Here is a 22,101-nt window from a genome sequence, read left to right on the forward strand (position 1 = left end):
TTCCCCTTCCATCCTTCCTTTCCCAGGAATGAAGAATGCAATTGAAATCATCAATCAAAATGAAAGCATCATTCAAAGCTCTGGAATACTCCAAAATAAAATTGAATTGATCATTGCGTTCAGCATCCACACAGCGTGCATACAAAAAGATAGCCGAGAACATAGCATTACTATTTTGATCCATAATGGAAACATGTACAAAAAAGGAGTAGTACTTTACAACTGAAACAGACATATAATCTCTCCAAGCTAACACAAGCCCTCCTGCAAGACCTTGTGGATTGACCACTAACATGTCTACAAAACCACATTGATTAATTTTCTTCTTAACAAAATTCCTATTGTTCTTTGTTTCTATTAAAAACAAAATGTCAGGAGAGTGAAAGGAACACATCCTTTTTATATTATGAATTGTCAATGGACTCCCTAACCCCTGACAATTCCAACAGAGGAGTTTCATGAGGATTGGTGGGGCCATTTCGGGCTGGCCATCTCCACCTCAGTAGAAGAATTACCGTCAAGACAGAGCTTTTTTACATAAGAGTTTTCTCCTTGCTCTACTCCTATAGCTCTTTTCTGTTGTCCCAAACCTGGATTAGTTATATTCTGGTGATCAACCATGAGTGGTTCTGTAATATGCATTTGTGTGATTGAACTGCCCATATCTCTGACCTGTCGTTTCCATTTGTGACTGTTATTTGGAGCTCTGAGAAAGTTTGCCACTTTGACCTCCATTGACATTAAATCCTTAGGGCCCAAAGTATGACGAGTAATAGCCAAAGGTGGAAGAGTAGTCTGGAATCTTAATTTCCTTTCATGCCAACGTTTCACAGAAGAGAGTGAGGGTTGGGCTTTAAAAATATAAGGGCTTTCTAGCAGCTATGGAAGGTTGAACTTTTAGACTTTGAGGTGGCCTTTTAAAGACTTGATCATGAGATGGGCCATCCTCTGCTGGAAGAGAAATAAAAGGCTTCGGCCCACAAACTGTTTGAATCGGCTCTTTGTGCAATAACGGTGTAGTTTGGCAAGTTTTACTTTTGTCTTTCTGAACCAGTTGAACCTTAAAGGATGTCAGAGTATCTGTCACCCTCATTTGTAGATGATCCAGCAGAAATGAAAAATCCATGAGCAATCGGTCAGAATCAATTTCTGAAGTCTCTATTAAGATCAGATATTGTTTAAACAGGTGTGGAATCTCATCTCTAGTTGGGATACAGAACGGGAGAGTAAGTGAAAGCCATATGTTGAATGAAAAATTATTTCATGTTAAGTGTTGATTATATTTAATGAAATTTAATTGTAATGTATCATAATCAATAATATATAATAGTTTCATTATAAAATTTTTCTCCGACAGCGGGTAACAAGCAGGTGGTTAATTCACTGTATATCGTGAATTCGTAATTCTGAAACGTTGAGAAGACCCGACAATTGGGCCTGGCTTTTAAATGTCAATTTCAGCCCAGATATTATTTTAAGGGGCGAAGAAAATTTCATTATTTTGAGTCATCAATCGGTTAGATTCATTTTATAAGACAAGTTGGTTCCAAATTTTGAAAAAATCAAAGCATCTTTTTGGTTGAAAAAATTATTAAACTAGTTAATTAAAATAACTAGTAGAAAATAAAATCTAATTAAAGAAGAAAGAAGTGACAAACAATTAAAAAAGGTAATAAAAAATAAAGTCATGATCCACGTATGCGAAATGATTCTCTTTATTATAATTTTGATTTAACGGATACGTCGTTCAACAGCAACATGAATGATGATGTATCATCATCCTTTAGGTACATGGAAAGATAATAGAAAAATTACAATTATGAGACAGCCATACTAAAATTTAACGAGAGGTTGTAGTTTTAAAATCACAAATTCTATTTGATTATTTTTGAAAATACAAGTATTAGTAATGTTTTCAAATATAATTAAGCTATTTATCCATCCATATCATGCAACGCAGGCTCTTCCCTTGGAGAAGCAAATCGAAGGCTTTGTTTATATCCTTGAAGCTCACTTCATGTGTTATGAACTCCTCTAAATTAAGCTCCTGCAGTTAACCCAAGCAAACACCAAGGTCAATAAATTCAGTTAATAACTTCAAGGATTGAAAGCAGAATATTTTTGTGTTTCTTTTTTCCTAAAATTTTACATACTTTGTCTATATATCTCTTGGCGAGCAGTTGAATATCAGATTTGGGTTTTAGCCCTCCAATCAGTGCGCCACTGACGCTTCTGCCTCTGAGCATCTCATAGGGGTTCAGGCTTAATGGCGAGCCATGCATTTCCAGTCCAAGTATCACCGTTTTGCCCCATCCCTGACCTCGACGATCCAATGGTACAACACCCATATACGTTAATGAAATTAAACACAGATATTTTATGGGAAAATAAAAAGAAATAAGCAAACACAAGCAGCGAGGATTGGACAAAGTTGTTTATGGTTAGAGAAATATATGAGATTTTGTGTGCACAAGAACATGCCTCTCGGCTGCTTCTCGTGGCCTCCGCCATTAATGAGGCCAATCCAATGCACTCAAAGCAATAATCAGCACCTCCATCTGTCATTTCCTTAATGATCTGATCATTAACACCGAATTGAGATTATCATAAATCAACTCAATTTGTCAATTCTATAGAAACAGCCTGATAACAAAAAACAGGCAGACTAGACACTAACTTGGCTCACAGACTTTTCCCCACAAGTTGAAGGGTTGATGAAATCAGTTAGCCCAAATTTTTTCCCTGCAATCACGAGAAAGCATTGAAATCTTTTCTTGGATTGGATCAACGCATGCTCTTTTCTTTGAGGAACATGTACCTATCTCAAACTTTTCAGGATTCAAATCCACTCCAATAATCTTTGAAGCACCAAGTAGCCTAGCTCCCTCTGCAACCTAATAAATCGTTCATGGCAGGGCAGGCAAGTGTGAATATTTACTGACAGCAATAGATGCAATTTATATATAAGGGGTTAACTAGCTTAAGGAAAATACTGCGAGTCCCACTGCCCCCAGTCCGAAGATAGCCACCGTAGATCCCTCCTCCACTCCTGCAACCTTCCACGCAGCTCCTACCCCTGCGCTCACATGATGACGATTATTTTTCTCATTAATTGTATTAATGAATAACAATATCTACATTTACATGAATCACACTCACCTGTTGAAATTCCACAGCTGAGCAAGCAAGCCTTATCAACTGGGATGTCAAGGCTGAGCTTCACCACATGGGCAACATCCACCACTGTATACTCCGTAAAGCTTGACACACCCAAGAAATGGTGCAAGACATCCCCTTTCATGTCCCTGAATCTGCTTGTTCCATCCCTTGGCATGCCGATCAAACCAGAATCTACTCCAAATTTGGAGCAAATATTGCTCTTGGTTGACCTGCAGTCCCTGCACTCTCCGCAGCTCGGAGCAAACACAGGCAACACCAAGTCTCCTTCTTTGACTTCTTCAACATGGTCTCCAACACTCTCAACAACGCTATACAAAAGAAAGAAAAAAAAAAAAACCAAATTGAAAATCATAAGAATTCCCGAAAAACTGATAATATGTAAGACGTCGAATTCAGGTGGTATCGAATTACCCAGCAGCCTCGTGTCCGAAAATTCTTGGAAATGCTGAAACAGGGCCCTTCAGGTAAAGAAGTTGACAATATAAATGAGAGTTCTGATCTAATCTTACAAAAGGGTATACTAAAGAGAAATTCTTGAGGAGCTTACTAGCTTCCGTTTCCACAAGGTTACATCACTGTGACAAAGGGAAGTGCAAAGGATCTTGATGCGAACCTCCCAAGTTTTCGGAGGGTCAACTTCAATCTCTTCTATTACAAGTGGCTCTCCAGCGTTTCTGCATATTGCAGCTGTTTCAAAGCAAAAGTTAAAACACATGATCGATAACCAATATCGTAATTGTAGCGTATGCACAACCAATATCCAAAAAACCTTTGCATCTTATAGCTTTCGGTGCCATTGAAGCCTCCTGGTTGCTCCCCATGAAGAAGATAAGAGTTGAGAGAGTGATCCTTCAACTTGTCAGAACCAGAGAGATAAAAGAATGGACAGAGTTTTTTGGTTTTTATAGACAAACCGTCTTGATTTTTTTCTTTTTTTCAGTTTTTCATACACTTATTTTCATCACCAATTATACAAATATAGGCATAGAAGGAAGGTTAGTTGCATACAAAGTCAAGGAATCGTTGGATAATATTATAAAATTGTAGCAAAAGGAAGGTTAATTACTATGGTTGTTGCTTCTTCAATATTGTCTAATAAATAATTTCATTAATTCTATTCTACCATTTTACGTATTGTGCTCAGGAAAAAAGCAAACAGAGAAAATCCACTTCGAAAACGGAGAAATTTGAAATTTATTGATAAATAATTTTGATTTGAGGGAGCCATGATTTCATTGGGCATAATTTCACACGTAATTCTCTAACTCTATTAGCTTATATGTTCTATATTTGTGCACATTTTTTTCATCAGGTAATTGTACTCGTGCACATTGAAGAGGTGGCGGCGTTCCTTTTCTTTTTTCTAGAAACAAAAAAATGAAACAAAGTTAAATGCAAACAAACAATTTTATTAGGCGCAAGTTGTCCCGTTGCGCCAATGGTGCCGCAATTTTCTTAGGCATAAGTTGTCCGTTGCACCAATAGTGCCGACGGGACGCAACACCACGTCTTCCCGTTATCTTGTTTATCTCCGAATTTCTTTTTTAATAAAATGAACTTTGAATGGATTGCCAACTCAAAACGTTTAAACCCTAAAAATAACTTGAATATTAATGAACTTAAATCTATTAGCATTATTTACAATATTCATGTTATAAATTATATTCTAACTAAGATTATGTTCGAAATAATTTATTTTATAAGAACAAAATTTAAATATATTCTTATAAAATGATACATAATTTTAATTTCTTTTAAAATATATTTTTTTATCTTGTTCCTTGAACGCCCAATAACCTATCGCCTGGACACTGGGCATTGTTCTTTTGTAATAAAAAAATGTCTTTATAATTACAGAGATCTAAGACAATAACCATAGCTTAAGCTTATAGATGTGACTAGCAAATTTTAATATACATAAAGACAAATTTCCCATCAATGGACCTAATATTTTTTACATCTAAAGTCCAAACTTTGGTGTTGCCCTCAAAATCCTCCTCCACATCTCTTAAACTTAACCCTTACCACACATAAATGATAAAACACACATCACTTCACGCTAATAAGATCAGATAAAAAAAAAAGAATAAATTTACGATTAATTTAAGATATGGACTGATTAGGTTTCATTGAAACCGGTTGTAAATCAACATTTTTTTTAATGAAAAATTGGAGATTGAAAGAATAGAATATGAGACATCTCAAATTTACTCAAATGCACATTTCACCAAACTAAATGTGTGAGTACTAGTTGTAAATCACTTTAAATATTTTATTTAGAACATTATTATTTAATTTCTATAATTTTTTTTATAATAAATAGTTTAAAACTCAAGTAAACATTGGATACTTTATTTTCTTTAACAATTTACTTAATTCATCTCACAAAAATAAGTTTAATTTCATTTTAGATAAATTAAAAAATATAATTAATTTAATTAAAACTAAAAAATTATATATTTTTCTAATATCCTTTTGGTCATATTATTTCATTATAAATCAAATAACATATATTAAATTAATCATAAAATTAATAGATTTTACTTTTTTTAGTGCATATTAATAAGTTTTTTAAAAACTTACTATTTAAAAAAATATCTATAATTTAAAACCAATGAAAAATAGAGAAATCTATAGGATGAATGAAGCTTTTTAAAAAAAAAAAAAAAAATTCCGTAGATGGTAATTTGCCTTTATAATGCAGCTTGCAAATGGAAAAGGAAAAAAAAAATCCACTCATATACTCTTACACCCTCCATTTAGAATCAATGATTTTATAGAAATTCAATTTAATTGATTTTTTTTTTAAGAAATAGAAGAATACAATTTTTTTTAATTTAAAATTTTTTTATTTTTTTAAAAAATAAATTCTTACTAAAAATTCATTTGCATACCATACAAGTACAATGTTAAAAAAGATATCCTAAAATTAGTATAGCTTCTTAATGGTTAACAATATGAACATTTTCTTGCTTCTTACATCCACTTGTAAAATTTCCTTTGTTGTGTGATTTTTTTTTCTTTCATCCTTTCATTTTTAGGATAGGTATATTTTCTTTTTTTTTTTAAATATATTTCATACGTTCTAAAATTTTTATCCATCTTTCTTTTTTTTTTTGTCTCAAAATTATTGTTATTTTTTAGATTATAGTAATATATAAATTAACTATTATAATTCTATTTTATTTTATTTTATTTTTAAAAATTTCTCAAAATATTTTTTAATATTTAATAAAATTTAATACATTTAAGATGAATATAATTAAAAAATTAATAAAAAAATTGTATTTTTTAATATATATAAAAAATAAAATAAACAAAAATTATAGTATAAAGATAGTAATATATTATTGCAGGATAGAAAAGAGATACAAATATCTCAGTATAAGCTTAACAAATTCAAGTACAACTTTACTAAAAGCTCAAATAAAATCCAGTCCATACAATAAAAGGTCCATTCTGATAAAAAAGTTAGCTCTAAACAAGATTTACCCAAATTGAAGGAGATTTGGAAGCTTCAAATCGCCACATCCCTTGTTACAACCCTTCACCTCCATTTTGACTATCCATGGAAAAAGAAATTCACATCAAGCATAGAGGGAATAACAAACAAGCAAGAAAGCCTAAACACAGTGATTCCAAAATAAAAACTTATGTGAAAACCTGATTCAAACAAAAGAACTTAAACAGAAGCGGATAGAAAGTTTTAGAGATGGCAAAGCTAAGCAACTATGGAGATTCTTCTCCAACCAAATAAAGTATCTATTTACAGCAACAAAGTCCTCCTTTGCAACCAAGTGAGCTCAACCATTAGGTTCTCTTAAAATGCAAGGAAAAGTAACAAAAGCTAAAATATGCCACATCAAAGAATCTCTTCAACAGACTCAGAGTAGAAAGATGAAACTTGTATGTCCTTACACAAGATAAAAATGGTAAGGAGAATACTAATTAATGTTATACAACAATCACCCAAAGTAAGCAGTGAGCTATCACCATAAGATAGGACCACGTAGCAAGGATCTTATAAATCAATGCGCGATCCCACTTGTAGAAAGGAAGGTCCGGACGACCATGGTACCCGGAACTGAGAGAAAAGAAGATCCAGACGTTTCAGGTCCGCCTCATGTCGAACAGACTTGCCCTCTCAATTTCAGGGCGAGACTCTATAAGGAAGTTACCGTTAACAGCTACAATTTAGCAAATTCCCTTTACACCTGTGATCACGAAATTTTCGATCAATTAGCCAGTGAAGATCCCTTATCAATGAGCCGGCCACATCATTGTTGGATTATCAGGAAATACTATATTTATCCCCACCTTCTTACAGTATAAAATGGAAACGATCACAGAGGCAAAAGTACGTAGTTCTCTCACACAACTAGTCTTGAGTTCTAAATATTATGCTCGCCTTTCTTCATCTTAATAACTTGAGCGTCAGAGTGGCTGCCATGAGCACTCACCACCTCACATTCTCTTTCTTGCTACATAAACCAATCATAGCACAACTCTATTTCGGCCACATCATTAATTTGGTTTCAGCAACATCATTTTGTTCCACTGTTGGGAGACTCCATTGAATCTTTTCTATTTATTTGGATTAAATCCGGTCTCTTATTCCTTTTCTCCTAGAAAGAAATCTCTCTTTGCTCTTTCTCGAAATGGCCGGTAGTTCACGAGCTGCTATCAAGGTTGCTACTAATGAGGGCGCCATCATTTCTTCCACCCCTGACAGTGAATAAAACACGCCATCAATGGTCAATGAAGCAGATCTCAATAACCTAAACAACGAGCAAATGATCCAATACATCCAAAAGTTACAGGCTACTCTCGAGCAGTACAAGGCTCAGGGGAAGGCGTCAATCACGGCTCCCAAGGGAAGGGAGAAAGCCTCCATTGACACCTTGAAGACTCGAACAAAAGCGATTGAGAAACAGTCCAAAGGGAAGGCTGAATTAGAAAAAGAATTAGACGATGCTCCGAAAGGTGTAGACTGAAAATTGGTATAGTTGTTCAAAGGTACCAGAATGAACAAGAGGAGGACTTTGTCCTGGATGGTGCCTCACCCATTTCAGAGAAAATCTTAGCGGAAACATTCTCAACCAAGTTCAAGCTGCCTAACTTGGACAAATATGATGGAACAGCAGATCCCAATAGTCACTTGGCGATCATTAGGATGACCATGCCGCTTCAGGATATCAATAACTTCATGTTGTGCTGAGTATTTCCATCAATACTCACAGGTTTGGTTTAGAAACGGTATCAACATTTGATCCCTGGTTTAATTCATAACTTCACACAATTCGCTGTATTATTTAAATTTAAGTTTATTATTTGTATACCTCCAAAAAAGCTCTCGTCTGACTTGTAGAAGATCTGCCAATAAGAGGGCTTTATCTCACGTTTCAATGTAGAAGTAATACAGATAGAAGAATTAAATCATGAGATAGCATGTGAAGCATTGAAGAAACGGACACACATCGCCAAGTTCATGGAATCCCTAATAAAAAACTAGCTGCTATGTACCAACAACTAATGGACAAAGTCCATAAATAGATCAGGCTGGATGACGAGGTCCAAACATTAAGAGAGGATAAAAGGACGAGTCAAAAGCAAAACCGAAAGTCAGAGGGGCGAGGATATGAAGGAGACCACAAAAGCTACCCCATCTCCCAAATGAGGGATGATCAAAGTAAGTATAAGGATCATACTCTATTGAAAGACTCACAAACACGTATTCTAATGTAGACTAGAAAGAACAAAAAGGAGGTCAAGTGGCCTACCAAGCTCAATCCAAAGAGAGCCAAAAAGCGAGACAGGGTCAAGTACTGTCGTTTCCACAAAGACTACAGGCATATGACAGAGGAGTGCAGACAATTGAAAGATGAAATCGAGATGTTAATAATAGACAACATACTCTGGAAATTCGCCAAAAAGGGTAGGAAAGAAAGGATATTTGAACCGAGGTAACAACTCGTGAGACCACCCCTGACAAGAAACCTGTGGGGATTATTATGTAATTGCACAAGGACCTGGAGATAATCAGGGAAAATAAGCAAATCATAGGAGGTATAACGACAATCTGGTAAGCTAGGCGAAAATTAAAATGGACTATTTAAGGTCTTGAAGGTTATTCACCCAAGGTCTTATAAGCTGGGCAAGTTAAATGGCTGAGTCATAGAATATTTGAAATTTGAGAAAATTTTATCAATAACAATTAACGATGTCTTTTTCTTTTATGTGTTGTGATTCAGTAATAAGGACCGATGGGGTTGCCTTCTTCAAAAAGTTTAAAGAGCATGCATAAAAAACCAGGCATAGAACCCATATAAACAAAAGCTTCTAGGCCATAAGTCGTGAATCCGTCAGGCAAGAAGACTAGGCGTCGGACCTATATAAAAAAAAGCTTCTAGGCCATAAGTTAAGAATCCATCAGGCTAGAAGACTGAATGTTAGTCCCACTAAACAATGTCATAAATTGAAAATCCATCAGGTCAAAAGACTGGGCGTTAGTCCCGCTAAACCAAGCCACAAGATGGGTTTCATCAGGTCAGAAGACCAGACACCAGTCCCACTAATCGAGACACTCATGCTAAATCACAAGGCGGATTTCACTAGGCCAAAAGACCGAGCATCGATTCAACTAATGAAGGCATTTCATGCCTCGCCTTAAGGCGGAAATATGCCAAGCTGATCGATCGGATGTTAGCCTCGCTCCACAAGATGTTTCTAAGGTTTCATGCTTGGCCTCAAGGCAGAAATACACCAGGGCAACAGACTAAGTGTTAGCTCTGCTTCACAAAAAATTTCCAAGGCATTTAATCGAAGCCGCAAGGTGGGTATAGGTCAGGCCGACCAACTGAATGATTAGTCCCAAAAGTTTTTAAGACATTTGATGCCTGGTCGTAAGGCGACTATATGCCAAGCCGACCAATCGGGTGTTAGTCCCATTTCACAAGAAGTTTATAAGGCATTTGATGTCAGGCCACAAGGGTTAGAAAATGCACGGAAGCTCATAAAGGTTAGAGAATGCTCGAAAGTTCGTCAGGGTTAGAAAACGCACGAAAGCCCGTTAGGGATGGAAAAGACCAAGAAGCTCACAAGGGCTAGAGAATACCCGGAAGCTCGTCAAGGCTTAAAAGTACGACGGGATTGAAAATGCCTAGAAGCTTGATAGGGATTGAAAATGCCCAGAAGCTCGTCATGACTAGAGAATGTCTGAAAGCTGGATAGGGCTGAATAATGCTCGAAAGCTTGTTAAGACTAGAGAATGCCCAAATAATTCCTAGGGCTGGTTAGAGCCCAGAAACTCGTCAAAGCATTACTATATCACTTGGATCAATTTTCGCCAAACAAGATTTTGGGCCTGATTGGTCGGCAAGGCAATTGAGAAGAAAGTAAGGACATCGTGCGCTCAGTATGGATAAACAAGTCACGTGCCCTAGATCGTGAAAATAATTGTCACATTCGAATCTAAAGAATCGAAGACCAACGGGAGGATCTCTGATATTACACAATAATTGCCCAAAGTAGTCAATGAGCTATCACCATAAGACAAACCCACGTGGCAAGTATCTGATAAACCAATATGCGGTCCCACCTATAGAAAGGAAGGCCTGGATGACCATGATGTCCATAACTGAGAGAAAAAAAAGACCCAGGCGCTTTAGATCGGTCTCAAGTCGGACAGATTCGCACTCTCAACTTCAGGGCGAGGCTCCATAAGAAAGTTACTATTAACATTTACAATCCAACATATTCTCTTTACACTTGCGATCACGGGATTTCCGATCAATTAGCCGATGAAGATCCTTTACCAATGAGTCGGCCACATCATTGTTGAATTATCAGAAAATATTATATTTATCCCCACCTTCTTAGAATATAAAAGAGAAACGATCATAGAGTATAAAAGGAAAACGATCATAGAGATAAAGGTACGCGATTCTCTCACACGACTACTCTTGAGTTCTAAACATTATACTTATCTTTCTTCACCTTATTAACTTGAGCGTTAGAGTGGCTTTCATGGGTACTCACCAGCTCACGTTCTCTTTCTTGTAGAATTAACCAATCACAGCACAATTCTATTTCGGCCACGTCATCAATTTAGTTTGAGCAACATCACTAATGAGTTTTAATCAAATTATTTAAATGAACTGATTTAATTCAATTTTTAGTTAATTAGTTTTATTTCAAATTTTATAAAAAAATTGATTTTTTTACTCAAATTTTGATCAAAATATTGCATTTGAACCTTAAATATATATGTATGTAGCGGTAGTTTCCAACTAAATCGAATAAATTAAAAATCAAAATTTAAATATTTATTAAAATTGAATCAAACAGAATAAATCGAATCAGTTTAATTTAATTTGATTTGATGAATTGAACAGAATAAATCATTGAATTGATTTTTTCATTGACTTTTATTTTTTATATTTTATTTTAAATATTTTATAATTTAATTAAAATATTTCAACTATACATAAAAATTAATATACTTGTATTATCAAAACCACAAAACATTGATAACTAACCGATTTGATTCCGGTTTTTATCTTTTTAACCAAATTTAAATTTAACCGAAAATAATAATTTTTTAAAAAAATTAAAATCGAATCAAATAAAAAAAATATAAAATTAAATCTGAATTTCTAAATTAATTCTGTTCTGTAGTTATTTGAGTATGAAAGAATACCGAACACTGCTATGCTCTATGCATGTATTACCTAAACTCTTGCAGCTCTCCTCTGCCTCATAGACTCATAGTAGCTCACATCCTTTCCTCTTCTACTTCTTCTGTAACTGCAGCTGACCTTGCCTCCCTCCTCCTCCTTCTCCTTCTCCTCTTCTTCTATAGATACTCCACCCAAGCTCATCCGTCCTCCATGGCAAACTAAGTCACAACATTCGACCCACCTCCCTCTCCTTCCGCTTTTGTACAGTATTCTTCTTCGTTATGTGCACCTACATGGTTCCCATTCTCTCTCGATCTATCATGGCTGCGGATGCATTGCTTCTTCAATCTCACAGCACTAGACGTACGCCTTGCATGCTTGATGGTACCATTCGATTGCAGATTAGAAACTCGGATTGTCTTCTACTTCTTTGTGCTTATTTTGAGTACATTAGGTTTATTGTAAATTGATAATTGATAATTTGATTGGTTGTTACTTTTTATGAGATTTGTGAATTGATGGGTTAAGACTTTTTTTTTTGACGGTGCGGATTTGATTTTACAAATTTGTGGCTATTTGGGTTTGTTACTTGTCATCGTTTGGGTGATTTCATGAGATATTTATATAATTTGTGTTTTCATATTATTTTAATCTTCCTTGTGTTGAGATTTACTTTGGTTTGAGAGACTTGATCAGCAATAAATTGTTGAAAACGATTAATCAAACTAAATATGATTAAAATAATTCGGTTCAGCTTTGTTTGATTCATTTACCAATTCCTTTCAGTTTATAAAAAATTAGTTTTTTAGATTTTTTATTTTTTCCATTTGATTCCATTCAAAATCAAAACAAACCTATACACACCTTTAAGAAATGGCGGACCGTGAATCGCTCTCTATTTCTAGACGCTGGAATCCTGCCTCCACAGTTATGCAAAGCCTAAACAGTAAAGCATGTAACTCCGCAAGGGCAAAATCTAAGTTTCCCACAAGCGTTGTAGCCGTTGCTGCCTTACTTCTAATGAATTCCAGTTGGCTGTCAGATGAAGAACTCTCTGAAGATGGTGAAGGACGAGCATGCAGCCAGAGTTAAGCACTCCTCACTGCCAACGGGCCATTTTTTTTGTACCTTTCCAGTATACTTTGTCCACTTGCCAGTGTTACTACTGAAAGGCAGCTGAAGGATCTGTTCAGCTTCAAAAGCAAAGAATACGGACCTGACCAAAACTTCATTGTCTGTGAGCATATAGATAATACAGCAGCATGCTCATATAACTCTTTAACAGGAGACCAAACCATTTCCCCCAACAGTGGCGATAACCATCGGTCCTGCCATATGCGAATTGACGATCTCCTCCACACCATCTCTGCCCTGCAGCCAACACGATTTTGCTTGCATAATGCTCCTACAGATGTAATGTAACTAGGCTGATGTCCCAAGTTGGTGTCTAGAATTGAAGAACATAGGAACTTAACTTAAAAGGTCCATTTAAAAGAAAAGAAATCACACATAATTGTATAAAATTCATTTAAATTCTTTTTTCACAAATAATTTTGCTAAACAAAGCCACTAGTTCCGCATTAGTTTTATGTCTAATACAGATTACTCATGGCGATACATGAGATTAACTACTAATGAATCTGGTATGCTGCTATGCGACTTGAGGTTGCCAGAAGGGCAAATGTTGCTCAAATCAAGATTGGATGCGGGTTCGAGTCTACCGTTCTGCATATACAAAAAAAAAATTTTGCTGAAATCAGCTGGTCCATCGAAGCATAGAGGTTACAATAAGCGTGTCAATCTTTAAAATCATCAAGGTGGCTAACTTGCTGAATTTGATATTTAGTTCGTCTGGTTGCTTCTCAAGGTGGCTAGCTCTGCATTATTCACTGTATGTGATAGATGCTTTTCAATTGTCTAATGATCAGAAATAAACAAACGACTAATATATGTATATTATATGTATGGATTTGGTCACAGCCCTTGAAATTTTCAATAAATATATTATTAAAATAGTGGTAAATCCCAAGATGTTAATATCCTCTCCTACGACGAAGACAAACAAAATGCCTGCGCTGTGAATTTTAAAGAATTTGTTAACAAAAAAAATAAGTCGGTCATGATACACTAGTCATGATTGGCTTATGAGATTCCAAAAGACTAGTTTTTGGAGACTTCTGAAAGAACTTAAATTCAGATTTATGTTACAGTACATCAATTTATTCTTTGATATTAGACTTATTTTTTAAAATTTTATATTATTTGTAAACAGCTATATATGAATTTATATATTATCAAAAAATTTTATTAAAATTATTATGATTTTAATTTGAATTTATTGATTATAATATATTTAATATTATATATATATATATAAGCTTACGATTGACTGCTTGTACCTCGGAGTCCTACGGCCCATTGAAAAGCCCACTTAATCCAAGAAATTAATGACCCGTGAAGAGATTGGCTTCCTATCTCACCTTATTGTTTTTACATCCGGGCGGAACCACAAGAAGCAGTCAAAGATAAACAAAAGAAATCAAAACACTTCACGAGATCAGTTTCATAGAATATTCAAAAAGAATGGGGTCTCTTTTCTTTTTTTCTGTCTTTTCATGGTTTGGCATCATTCTCCTTCCAACAGACAAACAGAACTTGATGTTGCTATCTTTACAATAAATTATTAATTTATACATATCAACAACAAAAGTCATAAAGTATTGGCAATTTCAGTAGAATTTGCACTACATGCCAATCAGGTAATTGCTTTCACCAGAGAAAACTTGGCTCTTGAACATGAATCTTTTTCACCAATTGAGCGTAGTCAATATCTCAAATCATAGAACCAGTTTCTTCAATCTAATATGTTATACCTTTTTCAATTCTCTTTTGCTTTAAACAAGTGACATGAGGAAGAAACTTCTATAGATAGATTTTGGGATGGCCTCAAAATTGGAAGAGGCAATGCTTCTGCTGCTGCTACCAATGGCATGGCAAGTGGTAAAATGCTTTTGATGGAAGAACACCGGGACTTGCAAAAGCTTCCCTTGTTGCCCTGGAAATGGGGGAATAGGCTGTGTTAAAATTCAAAAGTGCCCCACATTATTATTGTATGATGCTTTTCTTTTCTGGTGCAACTTGTTTGTTATGAGAAAAGTGTGATTAACGGGCAAGAAACTGGTTGGTTAGGCTAAAAAGGCATTTACAAATTTGTTGACTAAAATAGTGACTCATGAGAATTTATGCCCCTTTATTAGTAATACTTTACAATTTAATTAGTCACCCAAAAACACCACCAAATATGAATCTTTTTATTTAGAGTTAATGACAAAAAAACTTATAGTTTTGATTTTGTTATAATTATATTTTATAATTTTTTTAAAATTATTTTAATTATATTTTGCATTACTTATACGGTTAAAACTTAATGAAATTGCTATCACTCATACCGTTAATACCACATCAATAAATTTCATGATAAAATTAATAATAATTTAAAAATTTATATTATCCATTAAAAAAATTATAATAGAATTGTAATAAAATTAGAAGTATAGAGTTTTTTTAGTAATTATTTATTTTATTAATAATTTTTATAGATATAAAAAGATAAAAATTAAATTATAATTTCAGATAAATTACATATTATTTTAGTCACTTAACCAAATAAAATTAGATAATCAAATATTTAATCTATATATTATTAATTTTTTTAAAATTCATTCTAAATATTAATATAATTTAAAAAAAATGGTGAATTAGTATTATATTTGAGAGTTAAAAAGAATAGTTTAATGCATACTAAAAATTTATTTTATTATTTGAATATTTTTAAATTAAATCATATTAAATATTATTTTAAATTAATTTTTAATGTTTTTATAACTAATATATTTAATAAAATTATTTTTTAATGATAATTTCAAAAATAATATTAAATAGTAAATATATCATATAAATTTTAAAAAAATAGGTTAATAATGATTTTAATAAAAAAATTAAGATCAACATAAATTATTATTATAAAATTATTATAAAAATTAAATAATAATATAAATAATAATTTTTAAATATATTTAATAGTAAAGAAATAACTTAATAATTTTATAAATTTTTAATTAATTTCATCAGATATTAAAAAAATAAAATTTAATCGATAAAAAATAAAAATAATAAAATATAATTAAAATAATTTTAATTAATAAAAAATATAAAATATAATTGTAATAAAATTAAAAGAGAATTTTTTGGTTTATTAAAAAATTTATATAATTAGTGGACGAGATTAAAATTTATAGTAAATACCCATTTGCATGATAATTGAAGGGAGAAACAAGCACAAGCTTAACGGAAGTTTGACCATTAAAGAAAAAAAATTTCAAAGAGAAATGTGATTATTGGGCAATGGCAAGTGTAATCATTTTAAGGAGAGAATTAACTCTAATATGATGGAATCATACAATTCAAATTTCAGTCCTCAAATAATCTCATCTCTTTGTTGAATTATGCTTCCCCTTAATTATTCCATCATGTTCTTGTTTAGAGAGGTAAATTAAAAGAAAAAGCAGGATCACTTAGAGCCATAGGATGAGTCAAGAAGTTTGACTAGAATATGAAATGTAATATAGACCATTCGATTGGAAATTTTGTTTTTTTTTTAAAAAAGAATTTTAATGCGAGTATATAAAAAAGAGTAAAGAGCCAATACAGTATCTGATGGAAGCATTAATGGGTTACTTTGACCAGAAGACTTAAATAAAAAAATATAAAAAAATAATCTGACGCAAAACACACACCAGTACTTGAACTCTGTGACAAGAACAGCAGGGATAGGAAGATAAGCATAAAAGATAAGATTCAATTACTGGGAAAGAGAGAGAGAGCTGCGTGGCTGCTTTTAGGTAATTGTCCTTTCTCTTCTTTTAAGCCCCAAACCAAAGAAAAATCAAAACCATACACAGAAACGCTTTCAAATTCCTTCTTTTGCTTTTCCACATCTCTGTAATAAGTAGTGGCAGAGCTTTCAGTTTCAGACTAAAGCTTCATTACTCTCTAAAATATTGGTTTTTATTTTGTGTTTGCGGCCGTACTCGCCTTCCCCACAATCACAGACCAATGAAGAAGACTATGTCTCCCCACAAACACAGACACCTCTGCCGTTTTGCCCACATGTAGATGCTTATTTAGTAGATCCGTAGACGCAGAGAAACAGAGAGAGGGGGGGGAGGGTGTTTGGTTTTTGCAATGGATAAAGGCTGTCAATCCTCTGGTGATTCTATCATCACCAGTGGTAGCAGCAGCAGTAACAACACCATTAGTAGCAGCAGAGATCAGTACCTCAAAAACCTCAATAAGCTATCCCATAAGATCTCCAAACCCATCATCACCAAGAAGCAGCCGCCACTACCTCCTATTGATAATCACAACTTTATTAACAATTCTGATGCCAATATTACTTCTCAACCGCATTCGCATTCGCAATCGCAATCGCAGCCGCACAATCAGCAGGCGCAGCAGCATCAGCCGCCGGTGTATAATATCAACAAGAATGATTTCAGGGATGTGGTCCAGAAACTCACCGGATCTCCCGCCCACGAGAGGTTCTCCACGCCTCCCCCTATTCACCCACCGAAGCCTCAAAGTTCCCGATTGCAGCGTATACGACCGCCTCCACTGGCTCACGTTGGCAACCGCCCGCCTCCCCTGGTAAACAGCTCTATGCCTCCTCCTCAAGTGCCTCCGCCACCTCTTAACGCTTCCATAAACCCTCCTATGCCTACCTCTGCAGCGACCAACACTTTCATCCAACGCCCATCGGCTCCTCTCTCACCGTTACCGCCGTTTCCAGCTGTCCATGCGGCGGCGGAGTCTCCAGTTTCTGCTTATATGCGTTACCTTCAGAACTCGATCTCTGCGGGTGATTCTAATAAGCAGTTCTCAGGATTCTCGCCGCTAGGGTCACTGTTTTCTCCACGTTGGAACAATCTACCACAACCTCCGCCACTTCAACAGAATAACCAACCATTCGCCCCGCTGCAGCAGGGGATTTTATCGTCGCCGACATCAGGTATGATAGTGTCACAACCGCAATTCCAGTTACCAACATCACCGCTGCCTTTTGGGTGCTTGAACTCGCCACGATCGTCGTACCCCTTGCTCTCACCGTCTTCGTTTCCGCTATCGCCGACATTGCCTGTGCCTAGCCCAAGATGGAGAGCTCTTTGACAGTTTCATCTTCTTCTCCTCCTCCTTGTTGAGGTAAGTTTTCTGTTTTACACAACGTTGTCGTTTAGGGCTAGGATGTTTAGGGTATTAATGCATATCTTTTGTATATAGTTGGGGGGGATAATTTCATTGCCATTGGTTGGACTGGACAAGCGTCTGACACTGGTTATTTAGATGTTTGTATTTTGTAAATGGAAATCAAAACAGGTGTTACAGGAAAACCTTATATTTGTTTTTTCCCCTTTCTCTGTGTGCTTTTTTTGGGATATTTTGGGGCAGATGGTTACAAGTTATTGATTGTAATTGAACAATGATGCTGTTTTTTTTTTTTTTTTGAAATAGAACTATGAAGCTGTTATTTAGTTAATCTTGATTACAATGTTTCTGTAGTCTCTAGTTCATTTCTGTTTGTGTTTATATTACTAATTCAGGATCCAGCACAATCATGTATTCTTTGGGAAATTTTGTTGGGTAATTGGTGGCACTTGACATGTTAAGCAGTGTGTATGCCTTCTAAAATGTTATTAGTCCAAATGGATTATTGCTGCTGGGAAGTATTTCGCTGCCCTTTACTTGAATAGTTCTATTTTGTATCTATGGTGTTTTTTCATGATTCATATAACTTTTGAGATGGTAACTAGGGCCCATTTGGTATCGAGTCCCAAGGACCAAAAAGGCTTTTTCTCTGAAAAAGCATCTAAGTTGGAAAAAAATGATGGGAACAAGTTTTGTTGTTTTGGCGTTGTGACTAAAACATATCAAATTTAATTTTAAATCAATTTTTAATGCTCTCCCAATTAATATATTTAAGGAAGTTTTTTTTTCCCCAATAGTTTCAACCATAGTGCAAAAGAGAACCTTAATGTGTTTCACTCTTCTTGAGCGTAAAGCAAACATGTATTTACCTCAGAAGTAGAGTTGCTTTTCAAATAAATATAAGCACTGTAGTTTATTCTGAGTTTATGGGAAGTGCCATTCATTTGAAATAATTAGATCTTTTAAATTGATTTACTACCAGAAATCCCTTGTGGAATCAGAAAATGATTGCAGGACATGATGCTATGACAAATTCTTGTTGAGATATGGTAGATATGCACTTCCATGACCCTTTGAGCGTGTTGCTAAGTGGATTACTCCTTTTTGAGCTTTGCTACATATGAGTTTGAGATGACATTTCAATAGGACATTATGGGGTATTCTTGAAGCATGCTTAGCCTTGTCACAAGAATCTATCACTTTGGTTCAGTCATTTTCCCCAAATAACGATTGATTCTTTTGATTGGATGCTTATGGTATCTGAGTGACCTAGACTTTAGAAGCATAAACACAAAATATGAAGTTTTTTTTTAGAAGAAAAGGCAAGAGAGGGAGAGAGGGAGAAGCATTTGATTTACTACTTGATTGTTGAGTGCTAATTACTCAACAAGATTTTGATACTTGGTTTCCATGTTCATATTCCTTCTTAACTATTTCATTGTAGGTATCTAATTTCTAATCTGGCTGTGTGCTGACTACACTGGTTTACAACTTAAAAGAACTGTCTCTTTCTCCTCCTTACTTTATCCACTGTTTTCCTCCCTCAGTTTTTGGGGGGTGATAAGCAGTTGGGTGGTCTGTTAGGCTGGTAAAGGCAAATATACTGGCTCCTTCTAACAGTAAGGAAGGAAGTGCAACCTTCATGTTTTCATGGGCAATACGGAGAAGGATTGGAGGTGAAATTTTTCTGCTGTTCCGTAGATGGTTTACTTGAGCCATATTTTTGTTTTCCTACACCTATTCTGCAGAAAAAGAGAGTGAAATATTTGAGAATGAATGATTGCTGCTAGAATATGCAAGTCAAAGAATTAAGGATCATGTTTGCTGCATAGGAGTATTTATGAAGATCCAGCGCAAACTTTTAGGCGAATAAACTGCAATAGGTTTATAGATTTCTTTTTTCTGTTATTACATTTCAGTGTACTGTTGATGTTAATATTAAGAAAGATGAATTAAGGGAAAAGAAACTTGTTCAAGGGCTACTCTTGTATGAGATTTATAGCACACCCAAAATTGCAGCTGTCGGATAATACCTTTATGCACTTAAAGTGGGAACAACGAGAAAACTGATTTTTGTTGCATATTATTCCATTGTCCAACACATATGATAATGGAATATTGTGAAATTACCAGCTGTTTATATTATTGGTTGTTATGTAAATGCTACTTTCTCAGATTTGTTGAAATGGTGAGATCATTCTATAGGCACTAGAATATCATTATAGCTGGCAATTTGTTTTATGAAATTAATTGATGATCAAGGTGGTTCATGTTTTATACAAGCATACACAAGAGTACTTGTTTAAAGATTCTTTTAATTATCATACATGCAATTAGATCACGAATGTCATATTTTATGTGTAGTCTGGTCACGTTCTGATGATGTAGGAGTTTGAAGAATGTCAGTATCTCTTTTTTAGATTTTTTTTGCATGCTGAACTCCCATTTAGCCCTTCTTTCTTAGGTTTGAGCTTTGTGAGTCAAAAGTGTAGATTATAGGGACCAAGGAGGGAGGGAGGCCTGAATATACTTGGTAAGGAATGGTCACATGGAATGTTGATTTGATATAGGATGCTTTAAGTTGAATAAACGTACTATAACAATAATTAAGCCTTAATGCCAAGTCAATTATGGTCAACAAGTTCAATGGACTAGCATTTATGTATTGGGAATATTTTTGTCTCAAAATCAACCTCTGAAACTAATAAATATGATAGTTGCTGTTGAAATAATTTGGGGATAAATTTGAAGGCAGAAATTTGGGATTTAGTTTCAAATGTGGAACAAGGTTTATGCAGAAGCCAATGGCTCCTTTTTCTATCATTCGTTTGGAAAACCAGGCAAAGATTATATCTCACATCACATGTTTCTTACTAGTCTGTTATGGAAATTGCAATAAAAGTTAACTATGTCACTCTTTCAAACTATACACGAGTGCTTCATATTTAATCTAATGGCTTCTATCCCTCCCTATAATAGGTTAACTGAACGGTTGATCTAGAAAAGAAAAAGCGCTCAATTAAATAAGTTTAATTCTTTTTTTCTCTAATTAATTTTGTTTAAGGATCAAATACTTTCTCATTTAATAAATTTTTTTAATAATAAAATTTTATTTTATAATTTTAAATTATTTATTATATCTCTATATATTTTAAAAATTTTATATTAGTAAATTTTTGATATTTTAAAATTAAAAAATGATATTATATTATATTAAAATTTATTTGACTTTTAGTAAGTTTGCTTATATTAATTAGAATGTTCTTTTTCGGTTTATTTTAACCTGTTATCCCTATTAGTGTAAAAGGTTCAATTCAGTTCAGGTTAATTTTTTTTTTTTTTTAAAAAAAATCTTAATTTTAAAGCTATCTGAGAAATTAAAAGTTTCAGTTTAAGAATTAGGAAATTAAACTTACCAACAAGAAATTTTGATTTTTAGACTAATTTGAACCAAGTCACAATTATTAAATTAGTTTAGGCAACAATTTGAAAATTTGCTTAATGAAATCTCTCTAATACGAAAAAAAAAATGAAAGGTTTTCTTCATATTGATGTCAGAAGAAAAATTCCCTCCTTACATTTCGCCATTGAAGCTGAAAATGTAAAACAAGAAGAAGATATTCCTTTCAATTTATTTGAGGGGAATTTACTTGAAGAGCAATAGGGAGAAGACTTGGGTTTTAAAAAAATAATAATAAAGGGAGCAGACGTCTTTACAAACGGTATAGGATCCTTGTTTAAAATTCTTAACGAATCCAGCAGACTTTGTTTTGCTTTTGCACTTTCGTATCTTATAATTTAGACGGTTTATTCATCATTCTATGAAAATGGACTTATAGTTATTTCTTATGGATCAATAAAAAGTTAATATTACATGAATTAAGTTTTATATTAACAAAATAACTATTTATAATTGAACCAATTAAAAAATATAATGTATTTGGCATCGATAATAATTTAAAATTGGAGCAATTTAAAATTT

The 22,101-nt window shown here is 34.0% G+C and overlaps 2 protein-coding genes across 2 annotated transcripts; one reads left to right on the forward strand and one right to left on the reverse strand.

Moving 5' to 3' along the window:
* Positions 1-1,697: 1,697 nt before the first annotated feature.
* On the reverse strand, positions 1,698-4,113 carry LOC110606896 (alcohol dehydrogenase-like 2). The gene is made up of 10 exons (XM_043953539.1): positions 3,950-4,113; positions 3,728-3,867; positions 3,592-3,638; positions 3,160-3,488; positions 2,994-3,076; positions 2,819-2,894; positions 2,678-2,742; positions 2,482-2,577; positions 2,154-2,315; positions 1,698-2,047 (listed from the first exon to the last, which is right to left on the reverse strand). The coding sequence occupies exons 1-10, from the start codon at positions 3,999-4,001 to the stop codon at positions 1,931-1,933; spliced, it is 1,167 nt and encodes a 388-aa protein (XP_043809474.1). The 5' UTR covers positions 4,002-4,113; the 3' UTR covers positions 1,698-1,930.
* Positions 4,114-16,704: 12,591 nt separating this feature from the next.
* On the forward strand, positions 16,705-20,161 carry LOC110606908 (VQ motif-containing protein 9-like). Its single transcript, XM_043953394.1, has 2 exons — positions 16,705-18,116; positions 19,564-20,161. Exon 1 carries the CDS (start codon positions 17,103-17,105, stop codon positions 18,081-18,083), a length of 981 nt encoding a protein of 326 aa, XP_043809329.1. The 5' UTR covers positions 16,705-17,102; the 3' UTR covers positions 18,084-18,116; positions 19,564-20,161.
* Positions 20,162-22,101: the final 1,940 nt, after the last annotated feature.

This window comes from Manihot esculenta, chromosome 18, assembly GCF_001659605.2.
Source record: "Manihot esculenta cultivar AM560-2 chromosome 18, M.esculenta_v8, whole genome shotgun sequence".
Lineage (NCBI taxonomy): Eukaryota > Viridiplantae > Streptophyta > Magnoliopsida > Malpighiales > Euphorbiaceae > Manihot > Manihot esculenta.